We start from the raw sequence: 22,137 nt of genomic DNA, 5'->3' as shown, positions 1-22,137 counted from the left end.
TCTGAGCTATATCCTTTGCTAAATCTTCTCTCTATGGTCCGACATAGGGGGGGAGAACAACAAGCAGAAGATCTCAGGCTCCTCCTGGCTGTAAAAGACTCCGAAGGAAATAGTGCTTGGGTTTGTCAGCCTCTGACAACCCCATGGGCCACAGTCAAACCTGGTGGAGATCCACAGAGCTCCGATGCACCCCTGCAGCAGTGCCAGCTGACACTAGGCAGGCGATATGGGATGAATCTGTTTGCATGTCTTGGCTTTCTGAGATACAAAGATCAGGCTCTCTATTGCAAACTGTCCGCGAATGTTTGCTTATTTTCAAGCATAGAGCTCTTGACTTACACCAGCTTTGCTGGGAAGTGTGCTGGTGTTTCATTCTGGAAGACAGATCTTCAAAGGGTAATGTACACTTAACAAACTTGATTTTGGAGTCTCTCAGGAAGGCTTTGAAAACAAAAGCTCAAATTCCAGAGTAAGTAGAAAGTCCTTGGTTCCTCGTGGTGAAAGCTTCCTACCAGAATTATTCCCAGAGGCAGTATAGACTTTGCATTTTGCCTCATCTAAATGCATTAGGAGGAGTATTAAATTTCACATGTGCTGCATGTTGATGTAATTCTCCTGACACGTCTGTTTGCACCATTATGAAATAAGGGATTTCCTTTCCCTTTCTTTCCACATTTGCCCCGCTCTCCAGGGATCTCCAGGATATGATCCACTGGCATATGAGGATTATGCCTTTTACACAGAGGACTTTAAAAAAGCTTCGTCATTGTGCTAACACAGGTCTCGGGACAGCAGCCCGCGTTAGCAGTGCTTGGCTGGACTGACAACCTTCAACTGGAAGAGATCCATTTATTTTCTGTGTTGCGGACACCAAGCACCCCTGCCCTGCTCCAGCTTCTCTCTGTGCACTTGTCAGGATGAACACTTGGGTGAGGGAGGATCTCGAGCATCTTTTTGTGTCGAAACACCACAAAAAAGAGGTGGCCACAAGAGCTGAGGAACCTGGCACCTCTATAGCCTGCCCGGGGTGACCAGCCAGGGCTCAGCATCGGGACAGAGCTGCAGTGCTGGTGACTTTGTTCTGTCTTTGCTCCCTGACAGGGATGATGCAAAGGCCTGTTTTGTATGGAATTTAGGGCTTTTTTTCTTTCCCAATACCTTCTGGATGCATTTAAATATTGTGGGCTGTAAGGAGGGGGCAGAGTTAAGGGGAAGAAGAGACAGAGCTGGGATTTTTAAAACCTTTTTTATTTCCTACTAGGTAAATATAGATTGCTAAAAGGATGGCAGAAAATGAACTTGCCAGACCAAGGGCAATAGAAGAGAAGATGAATTTCTTCATCAGATAACACTGACCTTACCACACAGACTGAAAACTCGGGTGTCTGGTCAGGGCCTATGTGCTGAGATCCCTCACCCAGGGCTGACTGGTGTGTTCCTCAGCTCCCCAGGTATATGGCACACAGCGATGTGCACTGCAGAAATGAATATACATATTGGCGGAAAAGGGGCTGGGGGGTGTGCCTTGTTTTTGCCTTCAGGTACAGTTGTTGGCAAAGAACCTTTTATTCTTATATGCTGAAAAAGACCAAGACCAACAGATATTTTATATGTACATACACATACATATATAAAAATTATATAAATATATAAACATATAAATATGATGAGCATGCATCTATATGCACACAAGCACACAACATGCTCTACATCAATATAAAGTGCATGTAAAATGCTCGCATGCATGGCTACAAACTACTTTTTTTTTGGTGTGTGTGTGTGTGTGTGTAAATCGAGCACTTTTTGCAGGTAAATCAGAAACCATCCTGAGTGTCTGTCTGTCCGAGGCAGGAGAGCAGGGACTGCAGGAGAGTTTCTGGAAGTCAAAGCCTGCAAGTGAGTTTTCTGCACTGTTAACGTTGTGCCTCTCTCTTGCTTGGGTTGATGCTGACATCTGGAGGCTGTGCCGCAGCAGTGTGCGCACACATATTTATGGCTTTTTGCACATCTCTATGGCTGTGTGCAGTTATGTCCACCTAGCATTTTGCTCATTTTCATGGTCATGCCATGTAAGAAGAACCATTTAGCTATCCTGCTATGTGAGGGTGATTTGACCCCGGAGCATTCCTAATCACCTGGATATATTTGCTGAAGTCCCGTTGCTGATTTGGGTAATGTTTACCATGTTTATACCAGTTCCCTGCATTAGTAACATCTGCTCGTGACCTGGACAGCAAACATGAGCCCAGACTCGAATAGAGCAGGTCTGGATGCAAGGGAAATATTGATCTGACCCAGTTAAAGAGTCAGGGAAAACCAAGGCAGGATTGCAGATGATGGAAAATGGATTTACCGTTTCAGCTGACAGATATTTGGAGCATTGCTGATGTCCACAGGGGAAGTTCACCTACAGGGCAGGCTGTCTTACAGTGCTGACCCCCAAAATGAGCCCATATCCATAATCCCATATGGAAGAGTGTTCTGCTTTTCCTTCTCCCGTGCCACCTCCCTGTGCCACGCTGTCACCAGGTGTGATGGATGGGCCTGATGGTGGGGTGAACACATTTCTGCAACTCACTTCTCTGGTTCTTGGTATCTCTGAGGGTTTTTAGTGTGAAGTTGCCTTTGTCTGCTTTTACCCATGATCTGACTTAATTGAGAAAACTGTGTGCCAAGGCAAGGCTTTTCATATGGAAATTTCCAGTCATGTTTTTAAATTCCCAGAAATGTAGCTGAAAGGCACTCTGGCCATGACACCAAAGCCCTGCCCACTTCGGTATGGTTTATCTCTGCTTATTACTACAAATACCGGTATGCAAACTGCCATGCACCAGAAATCGTGTTTCTCCCTTAGTGTGAGCAGCTGCCTCCCAAGAGGAGGTTTTCCACCTTTGCTGGCTGAGCCCCCCAGAGGGCCATGGGGTGATGCCGAGGAGGTGTCATTGCCAGGCATTACCAGCCCTACAAATGAGCCATGTTTGGGCCCAGAGCCCAGGCAGCTTGTATTCATTCCAGTTTTTGCTTAGAGACCTACTGTGAGCAAGGATGTGCTTTTACAATTTTACAACTTTTGGGAACATCTCTTTTTGTTTTCCCATTTCCTTTTTTTTTTTTTTTTTTTTTTTTTTTTTTTTCCTAGCCATTTGGCATCACCAGATCGTGCTACCACCATTGCTGTTGCACTCACCTCTCACAGGAGACCTAGCTACTAGGCAAGGCTTCTCTAGGAGCTGCCCACACATTTCAGGAACTGTGGTGAGCTCTGCTTCATCCACTCTTCATCCCATCCCCAACTTGATGGCCAGAAGGAAAAAAAGAGAGAAAGAAATAGACCTATTAAAAGTTAATTAATTTATTAGAATTTTATATTGGCAATTGGGAAACTTTTCAAGTTCAGCAGAGGTGGACATTTCAGCTTTTATCAATTTCTATTTACTTTTGGACAACATATATGGACAACATATATGCTCCAACTCCAGCATTTGTGTTGCAACAGACTTGCACAACAGCATCTCTATTTTGTGAAGAGGCAAACTTCTTGAATGGGGGAAATTGCCATCTAGCAGGAGAAACTGAGGAAGGTGCCTGTACTTGGCTTCCCACAGCTTTCCCTTTCTGAGGCCGCATGTATTATATATTGAGACAAATGCCTGGACTTCTGAAGTTGAGAATAAACAGGTCCCTGCTGAAGTTTCATCCTTGATTTCCAGTGAATGTCTGATGCCATTTTAAATTTAAGACCTTAGCCTTGCTTTTAAGGCATTCAATGAGTCATTTAAATGAATAGGAATGGTGAATTCTGGGGGATTTTCAGCAAAAATTCTGACACGTTCTTCTCCGGTTTTGATGCATGATTTTCTCTGTGCCTTGCTATGATAAACAATCATCTTCAAGAAGTTGGATTTACCTCAAGCCACATTTGTTCTCTGAAAATATGTGTCTTTCTGGCTAATCCCTCTCAAGGAAGCCATTAACTTAAATTGTAAACTGTACCTCCCTTCATTTTTCGATGACGCATGCTTGTTGTTATTATCCTTCTGCTTATCAGTATATCTCTCTTTCTGGGGATGTATTATTTCATGCTTCGGCATCTCACCACAAAAGTACAGCTATGGTTTCCAACCACATATGTGAGAATAATTGAAAGAGAAATTGGGAAAGTATTTATTCAGGAGACATGTCTCCTAAATCATGTTGAACCAGCAATTAAATGGATTCGATAATTGCTCTAACTTTAACTCAGCAAAACAAGCCTTTCCAAACCTCTGGTGGAGAATTACCCTAATCAAGTCCAGAATGCCTCGTGATAAAAATGGCTGGATTTTCTGAGCAGCTTTGGCACTGCTTGAGTTCATGTCCCAAGGTGAATGTGAGGTTGGCTGCTGGGAGGCAAGGGCATGGACAGGCACTCTGGTTATCCACCAAACTTGTTACCCCCAAAATAACTAAATTTTGACTTTGCTAGTGTTGAACGAGCAATGTTGCCCCAGGCCAGCCCTCCACCAAAGGTGTAGGGCATCACAGGGTTCCCCTTCCCTTACGGCGTTAGGGCTGGTATAAAATCTTGCAGGACATCTACAAGGCCACTTTGAATCCAGTTGGAATGGTACAAAGGGATTTGGCTGATGCCAAAAATCTGATTTTTTTGTTTCTTTGGGTGAGACTGAGAGGGATGGAGAACAGGCCTCTGGAGAGTGATGAGTTATGTTTGTTGAACCAGTTCTGAGCTGGATGCAGAGCCTTTTGGGCTTGAGTCAGGCGAGAACGCACATCTCCAAGTATGACAGAGTGGAAAATAGTGTGTGTGTGGCCCAAGTTTAGTAATTTCTGTAAAAAAATGATCCCACTGGCTATATGATGTTACATTAGCCAAGCTGTTCCATTGCTTTGAGTAGTCTTTCTGCTTCCAGAAAAAAAAAAAAAAAAAGATAAAATAAAATTAATCTCTCCAAATGAACCAGCTATTAATTGAAGGAGACCTCAGAAGTTCCCTAAACAATCCCATATACTAATTAAAGACAGATCAAAGTGCAGTTTCTCTGATTCTCTCTAGAAGCAAATGAATTTCTCAGGGGCTTGTTTCTGAAAGAAAGATCGTTTCTCATGGCATTTCCTTGGTTTCGAGTGCAGAAATGCGTACTGTTTGCTAGCTGGCAGCAAAGCCGTGGGTGATGTATGAGGAGCAGCCCAGCCTGCACGGTAATGCAGTAACATGCTGCTGCTGCTGTTTAATCCAAGATAATATATTTCATGATCCTACTCCTGGAGTTTTCCAGCAACTGGTTAAACGTATGGGAAAGAGTTTGGCCTGCCTTGGAAGAGTTCCCGCTTTGTAAACAAGCTGCAGTGGGAGAGCTGGCGGTTGCGGTGGAGGCTGCTCCGTGCAAACTGGGTTTCCCCACGCGGCACAGCGGGGCTGGGTGGCAGCGAGGGCTTTTCAACAGCTCCTGGGAAAGGCTCCAAGCTCTGATAGAGAAGTCCCTCCAGAGGGTCGCTGCTGGCACAGCGGGGAGCTCAGGCTGGGTTTGACTCCTGTTTTCTGTGCCTTGGGCGAGGGGAACGTGTGGAAGAGCCAGAGCTTGGCTTACACTCCTGAATTAAAAGTCTCAGGATCATTTTGAATCTCTGGCTTTGGAGGAGAAGCTCTGTTCTAGCTTTGCTCTCAGTTCAGGATTATCTTACTTAACCTCAGCAACTACAGGACCACTGCCTAGGTCTATTTTATCAATAAGCAATACTAGGACACTTGACTCTGGTTGGGAGAGCACCAGACCAGGTGTCGGCCAAAGGCTTTCTGCCTGAACTGAGGCGATACACTTAATTTTCTCTGGGCCCCTTGCTATATGCACAGAAAGCAACAGCTCTCTCATTTAAGGGTGATGTGAGGACAAGATTTGCTGTGGTTGTGCAGTGCTCAAAGGATGATAATGCTGAAAAAGGCTGCTTGCTCCAGCCCAGAGAGACTTGTTGCCGTGGCTAAGCTCTTCTGGAGACAACTTTATTGTTCAACATAAACATGAGGAACAGTATCACATCCAAAAATGTTCTTCTCCCACCCTGGCTTGCAGATTTCCTGGACTTCTCTCCTTCTCCAGCAGAGAGGATCACGCACCTTTGGTGCTGGTTTCCTTCTCCTTCTATCTGCAGTTTCTTCCTCTACCCCTTCTGGGGCACTCTGGCCTGTCCCCAGGCCTGCTGCAGAACAGGCCAGCACGTCCTGGCCCCCATACTGACACTAGCACCTCCACCTTTGCTGGTTTTTACTGGACTAATCCCTTTCTCAATGGGACAGGGGGGTGAATGGGTGTGCCAGGCCTGCAGCGAACGTGTGTGGTGGGAGCCGGTGTGTCAGGCGTGTGTGAGGGTGCCTGTCCTGCTGACAGAAAGCTGTCACATCCCCCGCCAACCCCTGTCAAGCTGTGTCAGTGTGGGTACAGGGCAGGAACACCAGCCAAAATGGCTCAGGTTGCACATCCCTGCCTCTCTTTTGAGGCCGAGCATGTGTTAGTCCCTAGTGAGCTCAGGAACCATACCACATGCAGGATGGCTTCCTGAGGCTCGCACTGACCAAGCCCTGGAACTTGCGCTGGCCAGGGCTGCCCCAGCGGTGCCAGGCAGGCTGCAGAGGAGGAGGAGGAATAAAACAGCCCGAAACAGTCAGAAATACAGAGGAAAAGGGTCTGTGGCACACAGCCACGAGAGGGCACAAGAAGCAAAGCTGAGACCCCCTCCTCAACATGCCTCGCTGCAGCTACGGGGATTTAAGAACAGCCAGCCTGCTTTCTTAGGGAGGCCATCTGAATATCTCCCGAGAAATTCAGATATCTGAATAGGCCATCTGAGTATCTCCAGAGATACTCTGTGATTTTCATGCCCGTGGCTGTGCTTTAGCCATATGCAGGACCGCATCCACAGCTGAAGGGACACCTCAGTGCATGGTGTCTGAAGGAGGCCAGCGCCACGATGGCAGTGCCTAGCTCGTGTTTTCCACATCCTCTGGCCCTCATGGGTGTGCCCTTCCTGAATTCCCTAAGTAAGCATCCTTGATTGCTCTGCATTGCAGGACATCACCAGCTTGTTTCAGGGATGCTTGTGTTATTTGTCATGACAGGGAGAAAGCAGGACAGTGAGAAAAAGTTGAAGAAAACCCTTCAGAAGTTTGTTGACTTCAAGATGCTTCTTGGGGTATGGTTCTCTCACTGCCCTTCTTTCTCCCCAGCAACAGAGGCAGCAAATGGACATGTTGCTTGCCCATGGGCCTCACGTGGCACCTTGGGGTTGGGGATATCAAACACCAGGAGCCGTCCTGGAAGGGACTATGAGAGGCCATCATGGCTCAAGGCAGGACCACGTCTCTCTAAACCAGCCCTCATGGTATCCCTGTTAAGTTGGGGTTAATGGTCCCCATGGGAAGGGCTGGGAAAAGACAGCAGGAAAAAAAAAAAAAAAAAAAAAAAAAAAGCCTGGAAAATAGCTATGTGAGGCAAGGCTTGGTGAGAGGTGATCACAGAGAGGTGACAAGACCCCTGCCTGGGAGCATCTGCTTGCTTTCTCCCCCCAGCTCTGGTGTCACCCTGTGATAGCAACAAGGTCACAGCTTGCACAGGAGCTGCTGTGCGGTGTGACACCCATGCCACTCTGTCCCGATTTCATGTGGTTCTTGTTCCTGCTGCCTCAGAAAGGCTTCCTGAGAAAGAGAGATGTTAGATGAGAAGTTAGCCTTGAGGGCAGCACTGGGAAATAATTTGTGGAGGGAAAGAAAGTACATATTTGGTCAGGTCTACATGCCAGGTCTTGAACCAGCGGATCTGTTTTGGCAAGAAGTGTGGTTTTGTTTGACTGAAGAAGTTATGAGTTCAACTTCAAGGCTGATTGCATCTTTATGGCCTAAAATTGCTTTACAGCTGTAATTTATTCTCCCTTTTGTACAAGAATAGCTTTGGCAAGGGTTGGTTTTGCTGTAACTAACACCCGGAGGGTGAGCCGAGAACAATTATTCACTGTCTGACAAAACAGAAACTCGAGGGTATCACGAAAACCTGTCAAGCCACAGGTTCAGCACCGACAAAAGCAGGCACTTCGTATACTGAACCTAGGGACTGCCTTGGGAGGGTCCTGAGGGTTATGATGTGAGTTCAGGATTTGGGCACGTTCCTGGACTTTGAAGTACAGAGACCCCACCTCTTGCATCAGCTCCTGGAAGAGAGATTGCACTCCGGGGCCAGAGGATGGCAGAGCTGCCTGCTTTACCTTCCTTTGAAGGATGTGCTAAAAGGCATGGCCACAGGCAGGACTGACTTTCATTGGAACCATATACATCCACGAGACTCTTCACCTCTGTGTCTGTGTCTACCACAGCAGCTTTGCAAGCAATTCAGTATGTTTTTTTTTTCTGTACTCTTGACACACACAAGGCACCTGAAGTGTAGATCAGTCTTCTAAAGGCCAGGGTCTTCACCCAGGGATAGCCTGTATGCCAGGAGGTACACCTGAAAAACCATGCTCAAATTTGACATTGTTTTGTGCCTGGTGGAAGGTAAGGATGCATTGTTTAGACAATGGTTGCACTTGGAAAGCTACTTTAGCACAGCAAAATAAGATTGTTTTTAAATGACATTATAGGAGCTATGGCATAAAAACATAGCAGCAGCAAAGCTCTGCTGCAATGAGGACTCCTCCGTTCAAACCACTTTCTGATCTTGTAAAATCCTTATAAAATGAAATAACTTTAAAATGTGAATATATATTTCTTTATAAATGCTATCAGAAAAGTTTTTCAAAGCCACGGGGACAGAAGTTGGAATCATCTTTATTCATCTTCATATAAAACAGGAAGAGGTAGAATTAATAATTGCTAACACAGCTAACCTTTTTCTAACCCTGTTCATTAGATGCCTCTAGTGTCTCTGAACTGAGCCCAGGTCTTGTCCTTCAAACATGTTTTTCAGATCATTTCAGTTTATCCAATATCAGGGTTCAATTCAGGCACCTATTCAGTTATTTGCTTGTATTTCTTCTTCCAACCTAGTGCTATGAAGTGACTTAGAAAAGCTTGTGCATTTCAGTTCCTGGAAGAGACGTGGTTTTTGCAAGCAGAAAAATCCAAACACAAACAGCGAGCTCTGCCATGACCCTCCTCTGCATTTTTATGAAGGTACCTTAAAAAAGCTTTGCAAAATGAGAGCACTTGTCATGTTTTAGCACAATATGGCTGCAAACTGAAGAGCAAATTTCTAACCATTAATACTGTGTGTCTGTGTAACTATAAGTCTTTGGTTTGGAAAGGTCACATTTCAGCAAAAGGTATGAGAAATTTTATTTCCATGGGAATTTCTTTAGAATAATACACCAGCAATTTTCCACTGAAGACTTCAATCTCCATATGTTATGGCAGTAATTTTGGCTATAAGTAAAAAACATTGTTCTTATTTTTTTGTTTGTTCAGAACATGCTGCTAATGACTCCATTTTCTGTGCATCACCTCCAGCACATGGTGGTATTACTTCTTCTTCTGGTAAAAAATGAGCAGGCCAACATCTTCTTGGTTGGCTTTCTTCATTGTCCTTACTCACCTTTACAATTTGATGGAGATCCTTGACAATTATTTTTTCAGTATCTTCTAGAACTGTTGTCAATAAATTAAATAGGAGAGCAATCCAGGCAAGGCCAAAAAGAATCCAAATGGCCACAAGTGTTCGATAGTAGGAAAAATAAATCCTGCCAGGCTGTTTACCTGCAGGTAGGGGGAGAGAAAGAAGAAAACTACTAAGTTAAAATTACTTTGCCTGTGTAAAATGGGCAAGCCTAATGAATCCATCAGTGTCTTTTACATTGAGTACTTTAAGGTGGCTTTTTCATTGTGGTGAAGTCTCTCACCTCCCCAGAAATACTGCAGGTTAGAGGAAAACATGCTTTAAGATCAGGCTGAGCCAGTGTCTTGTGCAACAGATTTTTGTCAGCACACATATGCTGGTCTCTCAAAAACATATACTGGGGCTAGGGTAGATTAGCAACAGAGCAGATTGTTGTGATTCTGTTTATTTCTATAAAATGTGATTATGACATTATGTGATAATAAATAATTGCTTCAAATTATAGGTATCCTTAATTGAAATTGCTGCTCCTAGTTTACTTTTGAATGGCTTCTAGAGCCTCCTCCATTAAAAAAGCAGGTGAGTGATGAGAACTCACCATCACATGCCAAGACCACAACTTTTGGTGTTGGAAACTAGTCGACTGAAGCTTATTTCATGCAGCCCAAACCTCTTAGCTTCATTCAGTATTGCACACCTGTTTTACTGCATGGGTCATTTCATTTGTTTCCTTAAATATCAGCAATCCGCCAACTACATTCAGAGGGTATTTGCTCCTACTCCATCTAGTCCCACACGACTTTATTAGCATGGTATGGCCCTGGCATCTACACAAAAACTTGGTAATATTGCTTAGTGAGTGCTGCAAGTCACTGTTAATAGTGAATCCATACAGCAGGTAACAAAGCAACATGCATGGACAGGGAGGGCACCACAGATCTGGTGGAGCATTTCCCATTATGAAGCTGCCCAGAAGCAGCCATGATACTGGAAATTCATTTCAGATTCTGCACTGCTTTGCATTACATAAATCCGTTTGTAGGATTTTTGTTTTTCCTCATGCAAGAGCTTTGGAAGTGGGGCAGCAGTGGGTTGGCTTGTCTTCATGGACAGCTATCGAATAGCTGTTTTTATTTTTCTGCTGGGGCTGAGTTGGCTTAGAATTTACCAGGGTTCTTGCAAAGCAACTCCTTTTGGGCTCTTATCTGAAGCTCATGACATGGGGTTAGGACTTCAACACTGTTTCCAAAGCAACTAGTCATATCTTTGTAGTGTTAACAAAGTCCAGTCAAAGTCCAGCCAAAACTGGACTTCAATAGGGCATAAAGTGGGTTTACAGCCCAGAGGGAGTTTCATGCTAGAGGTATCACCTATGTGTATGTGTACTCTGAACAACTGAACCTAGACTCTATCACCTTCTTAGGCTATCGTCTTCCTTCCCCACACAAAACAGGCTTTATCTCATGCTTCAAGTACAAGAGCTGCAATACAGGTTTGAATTACTAAAATGCAAATAAACTCAGACCTGTTCTGTTCCACTTGGCTAGCACAAAATCAGTTGTCATTTGTAATCAATTCTAAATACATAATAGTCAGAACATTGACTCTGCTTGTTTTGTTGGGAAGGTGTGAGGCATTAAACTTCTCATTTTATCACCATTGTTTAACACCAAAAGAGATAAATACTGCAGGAAAAAATACTGAAGCTCCTGTTAAGTCACCCTGATGAAGATGAAATCCCAGAGCCAGGAGGCCTGTCTAATTCTGAACTTTTAGCTGTGTTTGTAAAATAACACGGCTGCAGAGGAAGAAGTATTATGGAAGTAGTTGTTTTTAAGTTGTAATTTGCTTTTGTTACTGTAAAACATGCTCAAGTATTAGCTCAGAGCTTCCTTCTCATACCACTGCTGAGGAAAATCTTGTATTGGTGAGATGCCAGCAGGACAGGTTGTTGTAGAGGAATCTTTGAGTGTCCTTGGAGTCCATGTGTTCAACTGCTTCTTCCATGGACACTGATTTGACTCGTGGTTTTCACTGTGGAGTTGGAAGCAGCTCTAGAAGCTGATTCCATGGAAAGTGTGTTTTGGTCAGAAGTCTTTTGGGAAGCACTTCAGCTTGCTAGAGTGCGGCTTAAACAGTTTAACATCAGAGAACTCCTAAGCTTCAACTAGTGAAAACAGAGAGCATCCAGTCATGCATAAGGAGACTAAAGAAGGACGCTTTTGAAGTGATATACATGTATGTATTTAAGCCACATTACTCATAGAAAGAGTACATTTCACCCTGAACTGTGATTTCCACCTCTTAGATTTGTGTAAAATCATGTCTTCTGAAACATGACTACTAATTTTTTTACTGTATGCTTAGAAACACAAGTCTAAGCTAAAGCAGAATACGTGTCTTACTCTGTATCATATTCACAAACTATTCCCTTTTGGTATATACAAATTCCTAGGCTTCTTGAATTTTCCCCCTCCCTTCCCCAAAATGCACCCCAAAGCACCCCATTTCATTATATTTAGACAACCCCATGCTTTCATCAGCTCATGCAATCCCAGAGAGAAAAGTATATTCCCCCAGAACTGTATAGGGCAAAGACTGGTCAAAGACCCAGATGGGAGATTTTTCTCTACAGTACATTGCTGGCCTGTGCAGTCAACTCATAGTAATTACAGTTGCAACCCTGGCACATTGCTGCGTCTCCTCTCTGAAATCAACCTTACCTACTACATAATCTCCAAAGCCAATGGTGCTGAGGGTGATAAATGCAAAGTAAATTCCTTCGCTGTAGGACCAACCCTCTGTTATCTGGAAGAAGAGTGATGGCAAGCACAGAAACACTAGGATCCCGGTCACCAAAAAGAACAAAAGGGTCAGAAATTTGATCTTCTTCTGAAAAAGAAACCAATTCAATTATCATCATGGTTCAACATGCTAGCAGGTCATATATAATGGGTAGCTACCTAGGAACACATACTGTAATCACTGGGGTGATGAAGGTTTTGTACTGAGTGTTTTCCCTCTCGAAAAACCTTTGCCTTGACCTGAGGCAGGGGAAAGCCACACATATGGGTGTTGCATGTTTGCAGTAACCCTGGGAGATGTGGTCTTTTTTTCTGATTCTATCAACATTCAGTGACCATGAGTATGGGAAAGCACTTTCACAATGACTTTTACCAGAATTAAGCTATTTCCATTTTTCACCAAACTGCTTCACTTATACTTAGTTTTCAAGTATTCAGGTATGGCACTCAAAGCACATTCGAAATTGCTTAGGCAAATAGATACTTAAAAAGTAGTTTACATCATTTTCAACAATGTTGTCTCCAAGAGTTTGATTGTTGACTTTATTTCTCATTACAATAGTGCCACAACTTAACTCCTACCCAGTAGATAAGTGAGCACAAGAAGATCCTTAACAAATGAGCTCCTGATGAAGAAGTAGTTGGACAGTGACTTTTGAACCATCCTACCACCAAGCAGCTATGAAGAAACTTGGCTGAAGAAAAAAGACTAGTTGTACATTAAGATTTCTCAAACAGATACACAAATAGTTTATGTATAGAATTTTACAAGTCCAAGTTGTCTGGAAATGAGTGGCAACTGCTGGATAATTTTTCATGCCTTCAAGCATTGTGCTTGTTCTAGAATCAGTCTTATGTTCTATTTAAGTCTTAAGACATAAGGAGATATTTAAAATTTTGATTGGGGTTGTCTATGGCATTTACACCTTGTCCTGAAAGAGAATTACAGTAGGAGACACAAAAAAGCTATTCTCACTTCCTCAGAAATGATGAGAATGGAAGGAGCTCCAAATAACCTGGAGCATAACCAGACAAGAGACATCCTGTCTTTATCCCCTTACAAGTCCCTCTTCATCTTTCAGCAACTGGGTTCAAATGAGCCTGAAGCTTCCTTTCTGTCGAAGTGAAGGGAGGGGAGGGATTAAAGGACTGCATAATGAATACGGAGGGGTGATGTGCTAGGCATTGAGTCAATATGTACTGAAACCCCTTCAGCTCACCTCCTTTTTACAGCTTTACAGCTTGTCTCTCTTTCCCCAAAGATAGGGTGCTTAATCATCTACAGAGGTACTGGCAATAAAAAAAGACAGGTACTTCCCTAGAGCTAGTTCCTGGGATAAGTGTCTGGAGAAGTGGGATGAGGCACCCACTCTCTCCGATGATTGTTGAATGTTATGTTATTTATACAGAACTGTAGAATCAAAGGATCACAGAATATCCTGAGCTGGAAGGGACCCACAAGGATCATCAAGTCCAAATCCTGGGTCCCCTTAGGACTACCCAAAAAATAAGACTATGTGTCTGAGAGTGCTATCCAAATGCTTCTTGAACTCGGTGCTGTGACCACTTCCCTGGGGAGCCTGCTCCAGTGCCTGACCACCCTCTCAGTGAAGAACCTTTTCCTAACACCCAGCCTGAACCACCAATGATTTGGCATAAAAGGCATATGCCAAATATATATGGTTTGGCATTCAGGCATATTTGCTTATACGGATAGGCAAAATTTACCCCCTTCTCTGAATACCTTCTCTATGATTGCCTTGGTTTAGCTCTGCAGGGGTAGAACATTTCTTCCTCTTTCCTAACACAATGCCTAACACAGCATGAGAACAAAAGTAATAAAGGATAATGCCAAGGTATATTTTGAAAAAATAAGTCTAGAAACTAGCATGTAACTGTGCCTGAGAAAGTAAAACCAATTACCTTTCTCATTCCTTTCTCGTACAGGAATTTCCCCAGCTTTTTACACAGCAGCGAGAGCATCTTACCAACACGGTGCAGAAAAACAATATTCAGAGGGATTCCAAAGAGAGCAAAAAAGACACAGAAGATCTGTCCCCCAGCAGTTTTAGGACGCAGTGTGCCATAGCCTATGAAAAAAGATGGGTTGGGGGGATATTTCAAAGAGCTGGAGCAATCCATGGTCACATTCACACCTACCCCAGCCTGGCTTGCCTTTGACCCCAGAAGATGTGGCTAGCACTTTTCAGCCCATGTGTGCGCACTTTTCTCTGGTCAAACCAGAAAGCAGATGAAGTGATTCACCCTGCATTTTCTGGGGGATGCAGAGAGTGCTGTGTGCTCCCAGCCTAGCCTTAATGGGAAAGAAAGCATAATCTGAAAGCAGTTATGGAAAACACATTCTGTGCTGTGACAAATACATGGAAAGACAGAAACCAGAAAGCGGGGGACCTGGAAGATGTCAAAGCTGGAGTCCCAGGCTGCTTGCCATGCCACAATCACAAAATCTGCCTTCTTGCTGATATGCCTATGTGTTAGTGACCTCCGTGGCTAAATGCCAGTAGGTTGGTATGTCCAGATACTGGCTCCAGCCCTGGAGACAGTGTAGGGTACATTAGAATAGCTTGTGCTAATTAGCCCAGACCTTACTGGTGGCTGATTTATTCATACCACAGATATATTTGTCTTAAAATCCTATTAAAAGATCTCCAAACATGTCCTTTAATGGACTGGAGACTTTGCTCTTCTTAGACCCCATGAGGTATATCTTTAAGTGCAAGAGGCCTGTACTTTGTGTATGTCCTTATTTTATCATTGACCCTGAGAAAATGCATTTTCCCTAGCACAGTTCATCTCAAGGCATCCATTACTTGGAAAATGCAATGTTTTCTTCTGGGGAAAAGACAAATAAAACAACTGAGTGATTTATTGACTGTTGGGCCCCTAGGTGCTTGAGCTGTCTTATGCTCCCTGTCACACAACTATTGCATTTTCATTACAGCAAAATCTGATGAAGATGGGTGGAAGTTGTTCACTAACAGAATTCTGCAGGAAGGGTGCAGAGAAACAGGCAAGTTGTAGTTTTCCTGGGGCAACCTTTCCTCCTCACCAGGGAAACAAATTCAATGCAACCAATTTGTTGGGTGGAGAAATACCATAATGAAAAAATTACAATACTGGTGGAGGCAAGGAATGGACTGGCTCTGAAAGTCTCAACATTTGTCTTGCCCCCTTCCCGTTTCTTCCCCCTGGTGTATTGCTAATCCAATACATGCAATTAGAGCTCATCAGAGGTTGTTGAGATGGTGTCCAATCCCCAGCAGAGCTCACTTATTTCCTACCATTCTTACAGCACTCTCAGATTTAAAGCCTGTTTGATCCTAGAATAAAGATCAGGAAAGTCAAATCTATCTTCTACCCACAGTTGATATCAGAGCCAAGATTTTACAAGATGGCTCAAAAAGAAGAAACAAGTGAGAAACAATAGTGTGAAAGGCCATTGGTATTTCAAAACCCAAAATAATGCTCAAAAAGTTGTGTGCTGGTGAGGTCTCAGAACTATATTGGTTGCTGCTTCCCATCCATGCCAATAAAGGGCTGGACTTTCTATCCTTGAAAGTATTATTTGTTTTCTTCCTAATAACCAGATAGAAGTGTCACACACACGAACACACACATTCATAAACATGGAAAGCATAAAACCTACCTATTGTGGAGACCACTGTGCCTGCAAAGAAGAAGGAGTTACTGAAATCCCAGTTGCTGTTTTCTGTCTGTGATTCATTTCCAACAGGGTATACTCCATTCTGAATGGCTTCAGTCAGGTTCTGGAAGGGAAGGCATTTTTATTATTATTATTATTATTTTTAATCAACTTGTCTGCTTTTCTCAATTTTTTTGCTGAAAGAATAGTATGGATTTAGCCAGCTCCTGATCCTTTCCTGTGAACAGCACTCACCTGTCCTCGGCAATACTTTAACACCGTTCACACCTTTACCACCAAGGTTAGCTGGCAGTCAGCCAGTGTTTTTGAAGGTTAGTCTTTCGCCCTATTGTTATGCTAAGTGCTCTCATGGGTGTTAGGACAACTTGTCTGCTTTGGTGTGAAGTTCACCTCTAAAGTCCTTGATTCTTTCAGGGTAAGTACTTCGGAGAAATAAGATCCTACAGAAGGCTAGGACATGGCAGAATGAGGCAGCCCACTGGTTGAAGCGATGGGGTGCCTGCTTACTGGTTTTGAGCTTTCCCTTGAGATGGCAGCGGTGGAACCAGGATGTAATCACCCTTCTGTATGCAGACACACTGAGCACTGACTCTGATGCCCCCTGTAAGGCATCAGTGAGTTACAGCACGGCACATGACACATATGTGAAATGTAATTTTAAGGCCGTAGCCTCATTACAATAAAAATTTAAATCCAGAGAAAAGTCATTGGTTTGCAAAGCATCAATTGTGGTGCAATCACAATCAGAATCCAGCATGATATGTACACCTTTCTACAAACTGCATGCATGAACTGCATGCACGATTTTTACAATGCAGCCTTTGAGATGAGGTTAGATGAACATCTGTTAGAGGTGGTTTGGGCTGAGTTGAGACTGCCTCAGGGCAGGGCGTTGGCTAGGTGTTTCTCCCAAGATCTTTCAGCCCTGTATCATCTATAGTTCTGTGCACTATCAGACTCCTTCCTTTTTCAATGGTTTTAACTCTAAGTGATGCTGATTTTTTTAAGCATGTAAAAAGAAGCAAACAACAACAAAAAGAAAAGCAAAAAATAAAACAACACCAGTATTCAGCCAGCCTTGGTTTTAGCAGAGGACATTCAATTGGACATCTGGAATGCAAACTGGTTTCTACAGAAGGAGCTGACATAAAATCCAAAGCTGAGCCCTAGCAGAGGCAAGGCACTAACTGAAAGAAACCAGCCTAAAAAAGACTACCATAAATCTTTTCATAGCCCTTGTACAAGGATTTCATTGTCTTGAAGAAGCTCCTTTTTTTTCCTTCTCTTTCCTCCTTTTTCCCCCTCAAAAAAAAAATAAAAAAAAAATCCACATTGAAGATTTGTATGTGCATGTATATGTGAACTGGGCTGGTCCACTGGTTGCATTATGAGAAAAACTGGTTCTCCCCCTTGTCTCCTTATCCTGAAAATGGTGCTGTTAAGTGCTCTATTACTTTCCCGTGCAGATATGCTTACAAGGCTATTTGCAGTCCCCATCTTCTCTGCAATGTAGCAGCTATAGCTAGAAAATACCTAAGATGGATAGAGAACACCAGTCACTATCAGCTTCCCATGTCATGACCAGAAACTCCTTTCCCTTGGCTGGGCTGCCTGCCTAACTTCTGCAGCATCTTCAAGAAATAAACCCTGACTATGCCACACTCCTTGCAGTGTATTTTTTTTTTTTTCCCCAGCAGATTATTTCAGACCTCGATGTATTGTTCCTTTGTGCTGTCCGTGGCACTGCTGTGTGTGGCAACCGTTCCCAGTAATTTCAGACAGCCTCATTTTTCCTGCCATGCCACCCACTGTAGATGAGCATAGCCCCACTGAAAGCTGCATCGGCAGGAGGCAAGAACCCGAAGAATGGGGCCATTGTGAGCAGGGGATGTTAACAGCTAACACACAATGTTTTGTCACGCCACACAAACTATATTTACCGTCAGCAAGATCTGCCTCCTCAAACAGGGGAATGGGTTTGGGGTTTGCAAAAATCATCCAAATGATGGCACCAGTAGGAAACACAGAGAAAGTTATCTGTGTAGCAAGGCTGAGTAGGAAATAACATCTGTCAGGGAAATCAGTTGTTATTTCCCACCCGTTTGTTTTACCATCTGATGGGAGAAAGGGCTTCTGCAGGGCTGGCACTCACCTTCATAAACTGCTCCATCTCTGCCACTGTGAGGTGGGGGAAGTTCTGCAGAAATGCCTCCTTCATCTGGGCGGCTGCCATTTTCTGCTGCTTTTCAGCGGTCCTCTCCAGCGCCTGGAACACGGCTGCACCCACCAGCAAGTAGACGAAGTAGCCGGCCACCAGCAGACCTGTCTGAAGCTTGCCACTGCACATGGCCCTCGGCGGGACACGGCAAGGGATGGGGAGCGAAAGGTGGCGATTAGTAAATCCCTGGTGCTCCAGGGGAGCCTCCCCCAGGCAGGAAGAGCCCTCCCAGCTGGGGTTTCCGCTGGGATCCTGAGCTGATGGGGACAGTGATTTGTCAAATACATTCATGGGGAAGTTAGGGAAAAAAAAAGAAAAAAGAAAAAAAAACAAAAACCACAACACTAATATACAAAGCAAAACAAAATACAACAACAACAACAAAAAAACGCCACCAACTTTCCACTCTCTGGGCTGCGTGCTGTTTAGGGATTTCCTCTTGTCTGTGAAACTCTGCCTTACTGAATTCTCAGGAAAAATGGGTCAGGATGTGAGGAGCTGGCGGGTGGCCATCTCCTCCTGCTCAAGAAGCATTCACCAGAGGCTCTGGGGACAGGTGAGGACAGCCTGCAATGGGCCCATAGATGAGCTTGCTTGGAAAAACAGCGCTTCCCTTCCTCTGTCTCCCACTAACTCCTAGAACTGGACCCCAGGGCAAGCCCCGTTGACCCCAGAAGCCCCTTCTTGCTCTGTGTTCAGGGGCAAATCTCCTGGGACCCACTCGCCCACTTGCAGCCCAGGGCAAGGTCACACAGAGCAAATGGGGAGGACCAGGCACTGTGCTTGAGGGCAGGACTGCCTCCTGGAAGGACCAGCCGAGGCTTGGGGGGAATGGGCCAACAGCAAGATGATGAAAAGCAGCAAGGACCAATGCAGAGGCACTCCCCTAGGCAAGTGGAACCCCTTGCAAGGATACAGGCTGATGAACTGCAGAGCAACTCAGGGGAAAAGACCCGCCAAGGCGACCAGCTGCGGGGCAGGCGCGTTGCACAGCACAGCAGGAGATGGCGGCGCGCAGGGCGGCTCCAGCAGCGAGGCAATCCCAGGGGGTGGAGGGAGCTGCCGGCAGCCCCCCGGGAGCAGCTGACAAGGCTGGGGCCAGGCCAGCAGCAGCTGCCTCCCCCCCCGTACAAAAGCAGAGCGTGTCAGGCAGGCGGTGTTCACAGCAGCTGCTGCAGGGAGAGTGGGAAGTGCGTTGCTGGTCACCGTCTTGTGTTCCGGGAGCCTCTGACTGAAGTGAAAATGGCGCCTGCCTGCCCTGCCGGGCTGAGGCTGAAACCCAAACGGAGGGGCCACAACTTCCCCGACAGATGCCTACACCCAAACAAGCCCCTTCAGAGAATCATTAGTTTGGAAAAGCCCTCCAGGATCATCTGGTTCAACCACCCCCCTACCACCAATGTCACCCCCTAAACCATGTCCCCAAGCACCAGGCCCAACCTTCCCTTGAACACCCCCAGGGACGGGGACTCCACCACCTCCCTGGGCAACCCGTCCCAATGCCTGCCTGCTCTCTGAGCAGAAATGTCTCCTCATTTCCAACCTGAACCTCCCCTGGTGCAAATTGAGGCCATTCGCTCTGGTCCCATCACTGGTTACCTGTGAGCAGAGGCCGACCCCCAGCTCCCTGCACCTTCCTTTCAGGTAGTTGCAGAAAGCAATGAGGTCTCCCCTGAGCCTCCTCTTCACCAGACCAAACAACCCCAGTTTCCTCAGCCGCTCCTCACAGGACTTGTTCTCCAGACCCCTCACCAGCTTCATTGCCCTTCTCTGGACTCTCTCGAGCACCTCCATGTCCTTCTTGTAGTGAGGGGCCCAGAGCTGAACACAGCACTCAAGGTGCGGCCTCACGAGAGCAGAGTACAGGGGGATGATCACCTCTCTGGTCCTGCTGGCTGCACTATCCCTGATACAAGCCAGGATGCTGTTGGCCTTCTTGGCCACCTGGGCAGACTGCTGGCTCATGTTCAGGTGAGCATCAACCACCACCCTCAGGTCCTTTTCATCTGTACAGCTTTCAAAGCACTCTCCCCTAAGCCTGTAGTGTTGCATGGAGTTGTTGTGACCAAAGTGCAGGATCCGGCACTTAGCCATGTTGAACCTCATCCAATGGCCTCTGCCTATTGATCCAACATGTCCAGGACCCTCTGCAGGTCCTTTGTACCCTCCAGGAGATCAACACTTCCCCCCAACTTTGTGTCATCTGCAAACTTACTGAGGGTACACTCAATTCCTTCATCCAAATCATTAATAAAGATATTAAAGAGGATGGGCCCCAACACCGACCCCTGGGGAACAGCACTCATGACCAGTCACCAGCTGGATTTAACTCCATTCACCACCACTCTCTGGGCCCTTGCCCCTGAAGTGCCCTTACAGAACAGGTATTATGCTTTCAGGCTGAAAAACAGGAGTGTGTAAGTAGCGGTAAGGAGTTAGGAAAGGGCAGCTATAAAAAGTTGGCCTAGTCGAACACCTGCATCAGAACCAGTGCCACAGAAAAGGTACAAAGGGTGTTAGTAATGGGAGACTCCCTGCTGAGGGGCACTGAGGCACCCATTTGCCATTCAGAAATCTCTTCAGAGAAGTTTGCTGCCTGACTGGGGCCTACATTTGTGATAATACAAGAAAGCCACAAAGTGATGAGACCAGCTAAAGTGCCTCTATACCAACAGACATCAGTGGAAACAAGTGGAAGGAGCTGGACACCACAGTACAATTAGAAAACCTCATTACTATCACAGAAATGTGGGACAAATCACACAACTTGAACACTGGAATAGGAGGCTACCAAGCTTATCAGAAGAGATAGGGAAGGAAGGGCAGGCATGTTGCCCTCTATGTTGGGGAATAGACTGATTGTGAAGAGATTCCTCTGAGAAATACCTGCAGACAGGCTGAGAGCTTGTGGGTGAAAGTTACAAATCAGACGAGTAAATGACACCTTGTGGTTGGGGTCTACTGCAGTCCACCTGAAAGGGAGCCTGTTGATGAGGCCTTCCTGCTTCAACTACAAGAAGCATCAGGCTTGCAAACTCTCATTCTGATGGGGGACTTCTACCACCCAGATGACTGCTGGAAAAGCTACACAACAGGCTGTAAGCAATGAAGGAGACTCATAGAGTATGCTGAGAATAACTTCCTCCTGGTCCAGGTGTTAGACAAACCAACCAGAGGAGAAGCAGTACTGGACCTCGTGCTCACCAGTGCAAATGAACTCATTGAAGAGGTTAAGATCAGAGGCAGTCTGGGCTGCAGTGACCACACTGTGGCTGAGTTAGTAATTTCAAGGAATATGGGCCTGGCAAAGAGCAAAGTCAGGACCCAGAACCTTAGAAGTGTGTACTTCTAGCTGTTTAAAGAACTAGTGGGCAAAATCCCCTGGATCACAATCCTTAGGGACAAAGGAGCTGAACAGAGCTGGCAACTCTTTAAGAACACTTTTCTTAGAGCTCAAAAGCTCCATCCCCATGTGTAAGAAAGTGATCAGGGAAGGCAGGAAACTGGCCTGGCAGAGCAAGGACCTGCTGGTCAGACTGAGGTGCAAGAAGGAAATGCACAGCCAGTGAAAGCAAGGACATGTGGCCTGGGAAGAGTACAGGGATGCTGTCCAGATGTGCAGGGAGGGGATCGGGAAAGCCAAAGCACAGATATAACTGAGCTTGGTAAGGGATGCCAAGAATAACAAGAAGGGATTCTGCAGGTGCATTGGCTAGAAAAGAAAGGCCAAGTAGTATATACCCCCTCCAATAAACAAGAAGGGAGAAGTGGCAACAGACATGGAGAAGCCTGAGGTACTCAACAAGTTCTTTGTCTCAGTCTTCACTGCTAGTCAGG

At 45.3% G+C, this 22,137-nt stretch overlaps 1 protein-coding gene across 2 annotated transcripts; it reads right to left on the bottom strand.

The window, feature by feature from the left end:
• Positions 1–9,291: 9,291 nt before the first annotated feature.
• On the bottom strand, positions 9,292–18,473 carry LOC311210395 (potassium channel subfamily K member 16-like). Of its 2 annotated transcripts, none has more exons than XM_084288303.1 (5): positions 18,235–18,473; positions 16,065–16,185; positions 14,321–14,487; positions 12,317–12,485; positions 9,292–9,733 (listed from the first exon to the last, which is right to left on the bottom strand). In XM_084288303.1, exons 1-5 carry the CDS (start codon positions 18,427–18,429, stop codon positions 9,426–9,428), a joined length of 960 nt encoding a protein of 319 aa, XP_084144429.1. In that variant the 5' UTR covers positions 18,430–18,473; the 3' UTR covers positions 9,292–9,425. The 2 variants fall into 2 exon arrangements, with proteins under 2 accessions (XP_084144429.1, XP_084144430.1); XM_084288304.1 differs by lacking the exon at positions 9,292–9,733 and adding an exon at positions 11,536–11,760.
• Positions 18,474–22,137: the final 3,664 nt, after the last annotated feature.

This window comes from Netta rufina, assembly GCF_964035555.1.
Source record: "Netta rufina genome assembly, chromosome: 5".
NCBI classification, from domain to species: domain Eukaryota; kingdom Metazoa; phylum Chordata; class Aves; order Anseriformes; family Anatidae; genus Netta; species Netta rufina.
This window is presented reverse-complemented; position numbering and strand designations above follow the sequence as displayed.